At 58.5% G+C, this 12,110-nt stretch overlaps 1 protein-coding gene across 3 annotated transcripts in view; it reads left to right on the top strand.

The window, feature by feature from the left end:
- PRDM5 (PR/SET domain 5) overlaps positions 1 to 12,110 on the top strand; it is a 131,082-nt gene that overhangs the window by 14,240 nt on the left and 104,732 nt on the right. For all 3 annotated transcript variants that reach the window (XR_014794979.1, XM_084883432.1, XM_084883433.1), the window contains one exon: positions 9,027 to 9,149. Coding sequence is in view for 2 of the 3 variants with exons in the window: in XM_084883432.1 (XP_084739558.1) it covers positions 9,027 to 9,149 (123 nt within the window). In the remaining variant the exon portion in view is untranslated. The remainder of the gene's footprint in view (positions 1 to 9,026; positions 9,150 to 12,110) is intronic.

Raw genomic sequence — 12,110 nt, 5'->3', positions numbered from 1 at the left:
CCCCATTTCCACTTTACTGACACACGGGGTGTCCCCTCTCCCTGCTGCGAACCAGGGAAGACCCGGTGGGAGCAGGGGTGGGGGGAGCCTGAAGTGTCTGCCTCATTAGCAGCGGGCAGGACCCTTCGTTCATGCCCCAGGAAAGCCTGGACACTGACGGGACCCGAGGTCTGAGTGGACTTCGTACTCTGCTTCCTAAAAGGCTGAGGTCCACATCAGCCTCAGATCCCGGCCCTGTCTCCAGGCTTCCTGGGGCCGAGAATGAAGGATTTGTACTGAGTGTGGCAAGAGTTGGGCCTGGGAGGGAGGATCTGAGTGTATTTATCCGTCAGCTGCACGGACACTGGTGGCCGGATGCACCTGGAGGCCCCAGCGAGCCTGGGCAGAGGCAGGCAGGGCCCGGCCCGGAGAGCCTCGCCTGAGAGGTGGCAGGGGGGCGGGCACAGGGCAGTGAATGGCAGGGTCTCAACACCCAGCGGAAGAGAAGGAGCCGGGAAGGGGCAGGGCCCAAAGGACATCACTAACTCCCCGCTCCCCGAGGAGGAAGTGGGGGCACAGAGCGGGGGCCGGAGTGCTTGACCGAAAACACAGGCCTGGAGGATCCGTTTCTCTGCTCGTCCTGAGAAACGAGCTGCTGCATGGGGTTCTCTCCAAAGCTAGACCAGGCTGGGGAGGGAGGTGGGGGTGCAGACAGGGGATTGCAGTGTGTTTTGGTGGATTCCAGAAGGTGTGTGCAAAGCCCCAGGGCCGGGAATGACCGAAGCTGCTTAGACGGGGAAGACAGGAAGGAGGGCGTATCCTCTCAGACAGACAGGATGGGGGCGTATCCTCTCAGATGGACAGGACGGGGGCGTATCCTCTCAGACAGACAGGAAGAGGGCGTATCCTCTCAGACAGACAGGATGGAGGGTGTATCCTCTCAGACAAGACGGGGGCATATCCTCTCAGACAGACAGGATGGGGGCGTATCCTCTCAGACGGACAGGACAGGGGGCGTATCCTCTCAGACAGACAGGATGGTGTATCCTCTCAGACAAGACAGGGGCATATCCTCTCAGACGGACAGGACGGGGGCGTATCCTCTCAGACGGACAGGACGGGGGCGTATCCTCTCAGATGGACAGGACGGGGGCATATCCTCTCAGACGGACAGGACGGGGGCGTATCCTCTCAGACAGACAGGACGGGGGCGTATCCTCTCAGACAGACAGGACGGAGGGTGTATCCTCTCAGACGGACGGGACGGAGGGTGTATCCTCTCAGACGGACAGGACGGAGGGTGTATCCTCTCAGACGAATGGGATGGGGGCGTATCCTCTCAGACAGAGGACGGGGCGTATCCTCTCAGACAGAAAGGACAGGGGTGTATCCTCTCAGACAGACAGGATGGAGGGTGTATCCTCTCAGACAGACAGGAAGAGGGCGTATCCTCTCAGACAGACAGGACGGAGGGTGTATCCTCTCAGACGGACGGGATGGGGGCGTATCCTCTCAGACAGACAGGACGGGGGTGTATCCTCTCAGACAGACAGGACGGAGGCATATCCTCTCAGATGGACAGGACGGAGGCATATCCTCTCAGATGGACAGGACGGCAGCGTATCCTCTCAGACAGACAGGACGGAGGCGTATCCTCTCAGACGTCAGGGCTCGTTGTGAACAGATTCTCCTTCACCTGCTGCATCTCGGGGTCTCGCAGGGAGAGGCGGGCAGCACTGCCTTAGGCCATGGTGTCCTCAGCACTGGGGTGGGGAACACGGCCTTGACAGGTATGGCGTTGGGTGAGGATGATCCCCGATGTCTGGCCCCTCACTCACAGCACGCGTGACAGATCTGTGAGAGATCACGAGGGAAGCATGTAGGGGAAAAGAGTACACCGTCCGTTAAAAGAAAGTCAGGCCGCCTTCATGGTCTCCGAGCAGGTGGAGGCTGTTCCATCGTCCGTAGTGGCTGTCCGAAGGGGAACGGTAGCTTGGAGGCCAGTCCCATGAAGACCTGCTGATCAGGGGGCACAATGAAGAGGATGGAAAAGCAGGGAAAGGGGGTGGGGGATCCTTCTAAGGCATTTGTCTGCACAAGTATTTGTGTCCAAAATATATTCATAAACTACACACTGATTTCAAGATTTAAAAAAAAAATGGGCAAAACACTTGAACAGGCACGACACACAGGAAGATACCGAAATGGCCAGTGCATCCAAGAGACGGCCAAGTTCACTGCCGCCTGGAAACCCAAACCGGCAGCCGGAGGGAGTCGCCGAGCGTGTCTCACCTGGAGCCCGAGGCGGTCTGCGTGCCTGGGGGAGAGCCCTGGGTCCCGGTGCTCGGTGCGCAGAGCGGCCGAGGAGGCGGGCGTCGGTGGGCGCCGGGCAGGGAGGCTGCGCTCTGGTCCAGGGGTGATCTGCTCCTGGTAACGCGGCCTTCGCAGGGGGCTGGTGACAGGTGGCTGGCCTCCAGCTGGACGTGGGTGGAGGTAACTCACCCGTGGGGCTCGCTGATACGTTGTGTTTGGAAAGAGCTAAGTCCGGAATGACATTGAAACGTTTGGCCTGAGCCACCTGGGTGGCAGGCGGGCACATACCTGAGATGGGGCATGTCGGGGGGAGAGGGATGGGGTGGATGCTGCCTGGGAACCTGTGAAGAGAGGGCACTGTGCTGACTTCACCGCCAGGTGCCCACAGCATACACTTAACTGTATACAAGTACGGTCTACCTCGTAGTCATTAGTTAAAAACTCCGTATTCAAGAAACATATCGGTGCCAAAACCGGTTTGGCTCAGTGGATAGAGCGTCGGCTTGCAGACTGAAGGGTCCCAGGTTCGATTCCTGGGACCAAGGGCATGTACCTTGGTTGCGGGCACATCCCCAGTGGGGGGTGTGCAGGAGGCAGCTGATCGATGTTTCTGTCTCATCAATGTTTCTAGCTCTCTATCCCTCTCCCTTCCTCTCTGTAAAAAATCAATAAAAATATATTTTAAAAAAACATTGGTTACATGTATGTTATTGTTGACACTGGCGTGCTCAGAGAATGTCAAATGCAGAGGCTGCAGAAGGAAATGGTGTGTGGGTCCCTGGCCCTGCAGAGGGTGAGGGACTGAAGCCGGTTTTCGTAGGAGCTGGGGAGTGGCGGGGGGGTGGGGGGTGAGCCGGGCCTGGATATTGAAGGGCACGTTTTGTTTGGATGTTTCTCTCTTTCTGCAGCGCTCTGTGCTCGCAGCTGGTCTGCTGCCTGGGAACCTGACTCAGCACCAGGTTCCCAATGTGTTTTAGTTTTTTTGGGAAAATGTTTCTAATTGTTTAACATCTTTTATTTTCCCGGATTGTTTATGGAAGTCTTTTTAGGTGTTTGGAACAAAGAACCGTCTTCACCAAATGTCTTCCTTGTGCAGACGATAGTGTTCTGTTTTAGGTTCCAGATGGAACCACTTACGAGGGCAGATGCCACCCAGGAGGCCCTGTGGCATGCTGGGAACCCCCGGTGGCATGCTGGGAAGCCCCGAACCCGCGCCGGGCCCGCTCCTCCTGGCCCGGGCCTTCTCCTCCCAACCCGGGCCGCTCCTGGGGGCCAGGCAGAGGGTGGGGGACGTGTGCTCTGGGAGACCGGCCTGGGTTTGCACAGGAGGCCCCTGCTGAGGATGCCAGCCAGCCTCCGGCCCTCCCACCACGCCCGGCCTCGGACAGGAGAGGCCCGGGCATCCAGGCCAGGAAGTCAGTTAAAAAAACCAGCAGCAGCGGAGTCTGCTTTGCTGGGAATCCCTCCGTCATTGTGGTTCTGAACACAACCCGCAGTGCGATAGGGTTTTATCAGCAGATGCATTTGGCTCGACAGACAGCGGCGTCTTATTTCCCAAAGCGGGACTGTGTCAAAGGGAGGACTTCACCCCGTGGCAGGCCGGGCGGGTGACTCATGAGTGTGAGGCGGTACCCCGTTCCTTACCCGCTTTGCGTGGCTGGCTGGGGGTGGCGTTTCCTCCAGCCTGTGGCTGGCGGCGGGCGGCGGGCGGCGGGCGGCGGGCGGCGGGTGCAGGCGAGGTCGTGTTCATCGGAGTGAGGACGTGGCGTCCTCTCACACATCTGCCCTGGGTGGAGGCACAGGTAAGGTCACAGCTGTTCCTGCAGGAAGTGTGAGAGGAACGGACGGAACGAAGATGAGCAGAGGCTGTCTCCATGCTCACCCGCACGCCTGCTCTGCCCGCCTGTGCCCCTCCTGTCTCCTGTCACCGGGAGCTGGCAGGCGGGTGCTCTCACCGCCGGGCACGGCCCGGAGCCGGGGTCAGCTCTGAGGGAGCGGGGCCGGGAACACGTTTGTTCTCGGGAAGGAGGAGGGCACCGGCTCCCGCCGTGTCCCCACGAGGATGACACCTATGTTCCGTGTTCCGTCAGCAGCCCGTGCCGTGACTGCTCCCCGTCCTGATGCTGTGTTAGGTGGGGGCACCGGGGAGACACCGCCTGCAGGGAAGACACCGCTTGGGGGACCAGCATTGGGGTCTCCATGTCTCCATGCCCCCGTGTTCCCATCGGGAGTGTGAGAGCACACGGGGCCCACGTCTGTGTGCTGGTGGAACCCCCTAGAAGGGCGGTGCTGGGTGAGGGTCTCCCAGGGGGGGGCAGGCACTGCAGGGGCAGCAGCGGAGGGAGGGAGGGGGCAGGTGCGGGGGCCATGGGCCTCAGCGAGCTGTTATGTCTCAGACCCTCATCTTCCATTACACGTCATGCGCTCTGGATGGCGTCTGCAGGTCCCTGTGTGTCCCCTGTGTCCCGAAGACTGGCAGGAAGGACATGCTTTATGTTTATCTTATCTATACTGATAAAATGGTAATATGCAAGTTGGTCACAACACCCTCACAGTAACAACCAAACAGCAGGCTGTGTGGTTCAACCAGGCCAGCAGAGGGGGCAGTTAGGGGTGACCAGGAAGGCAGGCAGGTGAGCAGTTAGGAGCCAGGGGACGCAGATTGTGAGAGGGATGTCCGACTGCCAGAAACCAGCAGTGGGTCATCCCCTGGGGGGTCCCAGGTTGGAGAAGTTCCAGGCTGGGCTGAGGGGACCCCTTCCCCCCTCGCCCCATGCAGTTTTCGTGCACCGGGCCTCTAGTTTCAGCATAAATGAGACGGACTTGCTTATCTGGCTGGGGTCACAGAGAGCTCTCGCTTCCTCTCTGAGTTCACATGTGAGCGACGCCTGTGTGTGCTGTTCCAGCGCCTTCCTGAGCTGCCACCACGTCCCGAGCAGTGCGGGTGACGTGTGTGCGCCTGTGTGTTCAGCCTGCTCCCAGAATGTGAGGTCATCGCCACTCGTCTCAGAGTCTTTTAATCCCTGAAGATAGAAACCCTGTCTACACTAGCGCTTGCTTTGAATATATTATGTAAACATTACACTTTCATAAAACAGCGCAAGTGAAGTTGTAAGGAGCTGTGTTTCTCTGAGTCACTGTGAACACCACCTCCCCATCTTTTCCTTTGAGCCCTAGCTTCGGCCTGTCTTCCCACGTGGCCAGCTTTCTCATGGAGCCGGGTAGCCCCTGCTCCCCTGGCCTGGCTGGACCTCCCAGCCCCCTGCTGCTCAGCCGGGCGCGCAGGCCTGCAGCTCACAGTCTTTCCATCTGTCCCATCTGCTTTCTGGTTTAGGCCTTGGCTTCCAGGGTGGCCTGCGGCGGGACCCTGGGTGGGCTGGCGGAGGAGGCTGACCACATGCCTTAGGCCCCAGATCTGGCCAGCAGAGCACGCCCCGTCGTCCTGCCAGTTCCTCAGCAGCCAGGCCCTCCCTGGTCAGTGTTTTCACCAAAGACTCAGACCCTCTGGACACACCGCCCATCGCTGCCCGTGAGACGGGGAGCCGGTCCACAGCCCTGCCTGGGGCCTCCACAAGCCATCAGCACAGAAGCCTCTGCTCCCTCCTCCCTCTCCTTCCTCCCTCCTCTCTCTTCCTTCCTTCTTCCCTCCCCCTCCCTCCTTCTCCCTCCCTCCTCCCTCCTCCTTACCCCCCTCTCCTCTCTCTCCCCCACCCCTTCTCATCGGCCAGCAGGGGCATACAGCCACGTTATACGCACCGGCAAAGAGTGCCTGTAAGTTAGATGGAAAACATGACATTTTACCTCCAAAGAATCCACACGCCTCGTGGACCCACAGGGTGCCTCGCTGTCCTCACTGAGTCACCCAGCACACATCCTGTGGCTTCTCAGTGAGGAGTCATTGCGTGTTTTGGGGAACTGAGTGTCCCTGCCATTCGGTTCCTGTTCGTGAAGGCACGTCTCCCGGTGGCAGTCACCACGTACCACGTCGGGGACAGATCTGTTGGGGGCTTTGCCCTGGGCACCCGGTGGTCTGTGTGTATGAGTGAGAGAACCGCAGGCCTTCGGAACGATGGGAAGAAAACAATAACGTACGCGACATTGCAGACCCTTCTGCAGGGAAGACCCGCCGTCCAAACAGTAACGGTGCTTCCTCATCTGTGGCTGACCAGTTTCAGAGCAAAGACCGACATTCACGAACATTCGTATTGATGACCCATTTCCACGTTTCTCTGTTCTCTGCCTGTCGGGGTGTCTGTCTCGTGCTGAGCTGAGTCTGCAGTGATCTGCTTTGTCTTTGCTGGGCAGGAGGACAGAGCAGCAGTGACTGTGTCAGCACCGGTCACCGCGGCCGGACATGGGGAGCCGGGGAGCCCTTCCCCTGGCCCGGACCCGTGACGCTGGGAGGTGACAGAGGGGCCCGCCGTGCGGTGCAGCCACAGCGTTGGCTGTGAGCGGCACCGTGTCGGAAATGTGTGCGCCATGCTGAGCAGGGGTTCCATCTTCCCTGAGGTCCCGTCCGCTCTCCCGCTCAGCCGGCTCTCCGCGGCGCTGTTGGAGGAAGCCGGTGCCCCTCAGACAGGCTGGTGTCTCTCGGGTTGATGGCAGGAGGAGAAGGTGTCGCTTTGCAGGCTGAGGCCTCAACAGGACAGTCGCCACCATTTCATTCCCATGGAAACTCAAATAGAAGAAGATGGTGCCGGGAGGTGGATTTGAACGGGCCGCACAGGCTGGTCAGAGGCTGGGATGGTCCTGGGTCCCGAGAGGAGCTTTGTCTGCTTTGTTTGTGAGACTTTAAAAGGCCCACGTGCTGCCTCGGGGTTCGGAATTGGATGGAAATAGGCGGATGGCGACGTGAGCCAAGCTGTCTGTCCGGAGGGTGTGGGCTGGTGTCTCTGGAGGAGGGGGCTGCTGAGATGCTCTCTGGGCATCTCCGTCTCCGTTGGACATTTCCCGGAGCAGGGAGCTGCGGCAGCAGGAAGAACTTTTCCCGGGAGTTCTTCCTGGGAGAACAAGTCCTGGGAGCAGATCACCCAACGGCTGGCGTGGCCCATGAGACGGCCCGTGGCCCTGCAGGGTCTGACCTCGGCCGGTCCTTCTGGTCTCGGGGCCCACCACCTTCTCCGAGCCCCTCCGTTCCAGCCGGGCCTCGAGGCCGTTCCTGGGACAGGGCCTTTCTACCTGCCTCCCCCTCTGCTCCCTGCCGGCTCCTGCCCGCCCTCCACGGGGGCGCCCTCCCTTCAGAGCCATCTTGGTCACGGTCACGGTCACCTGCTCGGACAGAGCCCTCCCTCCCTCTGCTGGGCCTGCTCTGCGGGTGGGGAGCGCCCCTCCCGGGGCTGCGTCTGTGCGGAGGGTCCTGGCTGTAGCAAGTTCCCAGCTCGTGGTGGACACTCACACGTCTGTGGAATGATGAACGACTGTCCACACGTATCATTGAAACGTGTTCATTGGCTGGTTCTGCTCCTCCTGACACAGTCGGATCAGAGACCCTGGAACCGGTTCTCCTGGCCCAAGTCTGCGAAGACGAACTTCTCAAGCTCTGCTCCCAGCGCCGGGCCTGGAGAGCTCGCCACCCGCTCCATGTCCTCCCGCCTGGAGGCTGCTCCATGTCCACACGGAGCGCATGTTTTACGAGGCAGAGCACGTGCCCAGAACTGCACGGCCAGGTTCTGGAGAAGCTAGATTTGAACAACCGGCATTCCAGAAGGTTCAGTGGCGTGCCTGCTCCTGTGGCTGCTCCCCTCCCGCCAGTAGAAAGCTGAGGAGGCCCGGTGGGGAGAGCACAAAACCGAAAGCCAGGCCCCTGTCCTCAGCGAGCCACGCAAGAGGCAGGGGAGGGCCGAGGGACTGGCTTGTCCCCCGCTGGGTCACGTGGGAAGTGATGGCTGGAGGGCGGGTCCCGGCAAGGCCAGCAGCCTCCTCAGGGGAAGGGAGGCAGGAGGCAGGTGTGGAGAGGAATGGGAAGGGTGGTTCCAGCTCCCCATCTGCCAACGGGGGAGCCGAGCGGCACCCCCCCTTCTGTAGAGCAGAGAGGTGGGCTGGCGTACGGTTCTCCCTCCACAACTGCCGTTGTGACACCCCCACTGAGCTGGCGGGGCTCCGTGGTGGAGCATCGACCTATGACCCAGGAGGTCACGGTTCAATTCCCGGTCAGGGCACATGCCCGGGTTGCGGGCTCCATCGCCAGTGGGGGGCATGTAGGAGGCAGCCGATCAATGAGTCTCTCTCATCATTGATGTTTCTGTCTCTCTCGCTTCCTCTCTGACTTCAATAAAATGTATTTTTTAAAAAGACAAACGGAGGAATAGATCACCTGGACCGGACAAGAGCTGCCGGCACGGTGATCCTGAGAGCTGATGATGCTGCGAGTCAGCTGGAAGCCGCCTAAGGGAGCAGGGGCCGATTGGCTTGTGTGTGTGTGTGAGTGAGTGTGTGTGTGTGTGTGTGTGTGTGTGCGTTTCTGTGTGTGTATGTGATGTGTGTGAGTGTGTGTGTGTGAGTGTGTGTGTGTGTGAGTGAGTGTGTGTGTGATTGTGTGTATGTGTGTGTGAGTGAGTGTGTGTGTGATTGTGTGTGTGTGTGTGTGTGTGTGTGTGTACGGGGAAGCGGGTTGCTCACCGCCGTCTGCTCCACACCTGCCAGCAGGAGAGGCGGCCTCTTTGGATAACACGTCGCGTCCTGCCCCACGTGCGTTGGACGCTGGCGCTGCCCGTGACCACTCCTCTGTGTTGCAGGTCCGTGGGAGCCGGGGCGAGGTCCTGTACGTGCTGGACGCCACCAACCCGCGCCACGCCAACTGGCTGCGCTTCGTGCACGAGGCCCCGTCGCAGGAGCAGAAGAACCTGGCCGCCATCCAGGTGAGCGTGAACGCGTCGCTCCGCGGGTGGGGGTCCACGAGGGCCGGCTCCTTCACGCCGGGCTGCGTGCGCTCAGCTATCCCGGGGCTCAGCGAGGACCCACTCCTTCTCGCCGGGCTGCGTGTGCTCGGAGCTCCAGGAGGGCCCGCTCCTTCAAGCCGGGCTGCGTGTGCTCGGAGCTCCAGAAGGACCCGCTCCTTCACGCCGGGCTGCGTGTGCTCAGCTATCCCGGGGCTCAGTGCGGACCCGCTCCTTCATGCCGGGCTGCATGCGCTCGGAGTTCCGAGAGGGCCGGCTCCTTCACGCCAGGCTGCGTGTGCTCGGCTATCCCGGGGCTCAGCGCGGACCCACTCCTTCACGCCGGGATGCGTGTGCTCAGCTATCCCGGGGCTCAGTGTGGACCCGTTCCTTCACGCCGGGCTGCGTGCACTCGGCGGGCCCTGGGGCCTGCCTCTAGCTCAGCGGGAACTCTAAGGCATAGCAGGCATGTGCAGGGCGGGCACCCCGCAGCGACCTGCCCCCCACCCCCCCAAACGTTCTGTGGACCCGGGGGGGATGGGGTGGGGGATGAGTTATCTGCTCTGATATTGTCCTGGCGGCTCCTGCTATCAAGCACGGCCGATTCACCTGGGATGTTTGCTGTCCGTGTTTAATTTGACGGCGCATTTGGCTCTGAGCATGGTCGTCTGTTGTTTGGGAAAAGCTTCCTGGAGGAAGCGTACTGGGGCAGCCCACAGCTCTGAACTTCTCAGGCTGGTGTGTGAGTCAGGGCGCTCCAGAGAAACAGCCAGGAGGGGGTATAGCCGTGTGTCTCTCTGTCTGTCTGTCTGCCTAACTTCCTACCTACCTGCCCAGAGACAGAGAGAGGCACAGAGATTGGTTATAGGGAACTGGATTGTGGGGGAAAGAAGCTGACAAGACCCACCTCTGCAGAGGCCACGTCCGGAGGCCACAGGCTGCTCCGAAACCCGGGGGGCCGATGCCCCACCATCGGTGTCCGGCCGGAAGGGCAGGTGTGCCAGGTGGAAGGTCAGGGCGGGAGAATTCTCCTTATGGGGGAGGAGCACCCTTCTGTTCCACACAGGCTTTTCACAGACCAGACAGGGCCCAGCCATGCTGTGGAGGGCAGTCTGCACTGTTCACCTTTACCTCCATCTGCTGACACGTCAGGCTCATGCAAAACGCCCCAGGGAACGTGTGGGCAGCTGCCCGGCACCCCGAGACCCACTCAGGGTGACAGGGTAAAATAGCCGTCCCGGGAGGGAGCCTGGCTTTCGAGTTCTGTATTCCTGTCTCTGACTTCGTGCTGCCTACAGGGTTAGGCTCTGATTCAGACTGTGAGGTGGACTCGGGTGATAAAGAGAATCAGGAAATGTTCTGCTGAGAAACGGACTGATCACATGTGAAAACCCAGCCCCGGACTTAAACTGCCGAGGAGAGAAGGGAGAGAGTCAAGGAGCCAGCATTCCGTTGAGTATCCACCGTCTGTGATGTTCTAGAACAGGGGTCCTCAAACTTTTTAAAGTGGGGGCCAGATCACGGTCCCTCAGAGAGCTGGAGGGCCGGACTATATGAACTACTAATTCCTACTGTAACACCTCGGCTGCGCTCACTGCCCAAAAAACCTGGCGGGCCGGATCAGACTCCTCTGCGGGCCGCATGTGGCCCGCGGGCCGTAGTTTGAATACCCCTGTTCTAGAAGCTTCATACACATCAGGTCACTTATTCATACAATTCCCGAGACTTCAGTACTTTGCTGAGCATCATGTTGATGTCAGTCAGTTCTGAGTATAAAGCCAACAGTGGCAAGAGGCAGAAAGCACAGAATTAGGTTGTAAATTTACCAAAGACACAGTCCCGGAGAAATTTCATTTCCTGATGTCATTGGCGGTCCACGTGTTTTCAATACAAATGAGTGTCGGATAACCGATGTGATTACTGTCTCATTTTGTGTGGAAAAATGAGAGCTGCCTCTTCCCAAAGGGTTGGCTTGGGTGAAAACGGGATCTTTCGGCAGCCAGATATATTCAGTCCACTTTTAAAATTATTTATGACACACATTAATCCAACTGATCCAGCCAACGATGGAGACGGATCTTTTTTTAATGTGGAGACATTCATTTCTTTCAAGGATCTTATCTGCTTTTGTAGTTCCCTGAGGCAAACTCATATCACAAGGTGTCAGTCCCGTCATCATTTTAATTTATAGACTCTGCCTGGGTTTCTTTGTCAATGGTACTAATTTCAGGACTGCCTACAGAGCTATGACATGCACTTTGCTCTCCTGTTGTCTTGTATGTTCTTTATTATTGGGTTTTAGATAATATTCTTCTTCTCAAATTAGATTCTTTTCTCCTTATGCTTTTAAGCTTTCCTCACGTTCCTTCAGTGGAGGAATTGTTTCCTCTTTCCTGCTTTTTGCTGTTTGTTTGCTTGTTGGTCCTTCAGCATCAGTAGCTCTCTCCATTGCCTCGGTATTTCAGGGCGTCACCCGCTGAGCTGTGAGCTCCATGTGAAAACTCTGCCGGCCATCCTTGCTCCCCTCCTGCATTTTCCTTAGAGCGAGCAGTCCCTGTAGCTAATGGGATGCTCTGTCCATACGTGTTCGTCTCCATCTTTTATTTCCCACAGCTGCCCCTCTCTGCTCTTGTTATCCTATAGGTCTCTCTCTTAAAAAAAAAAAAATAATAATAAAATTATTATTTTTAAATCCTCACCTGAGGATTTACTCATTGAGTTTAGAAAGAGAGGAAGGGAGAGAGAGAAACATAGATGTGAGACAGAAACATCTATCAGTTGCCTCCAGTATATGTGCCCCGACTGGGGAATCAAACCCCCAACCTAGTGGGTATGTGCCCTGAGTGGGAATCGAACCCACAACCTTTTGATGTACGGATGATGCTCCAACCAGCTGAGCCACTGAGACCATCGGAGCCCGGGCCGTGGCAGGTCTCTCTCTGT

This window comes from Pipistrellus hanaki (genome assembly GCF_964339955.1).
Source record: "Pipistrellus hanaki genome assembly, chromosome: 5".
In the NCBI taxonomy this organism is placed as follows: Eukaryota; Metazoa; Chordata; class Mammalia; order Chiroptera; family Vespertilionidae; genus Pipistrellus; species Pipistrellus hanaki.
Note: the sequence above shows the minus strand (reverse complement) of the source record. Positions and strands in the feature narration are given on the sequence as shown.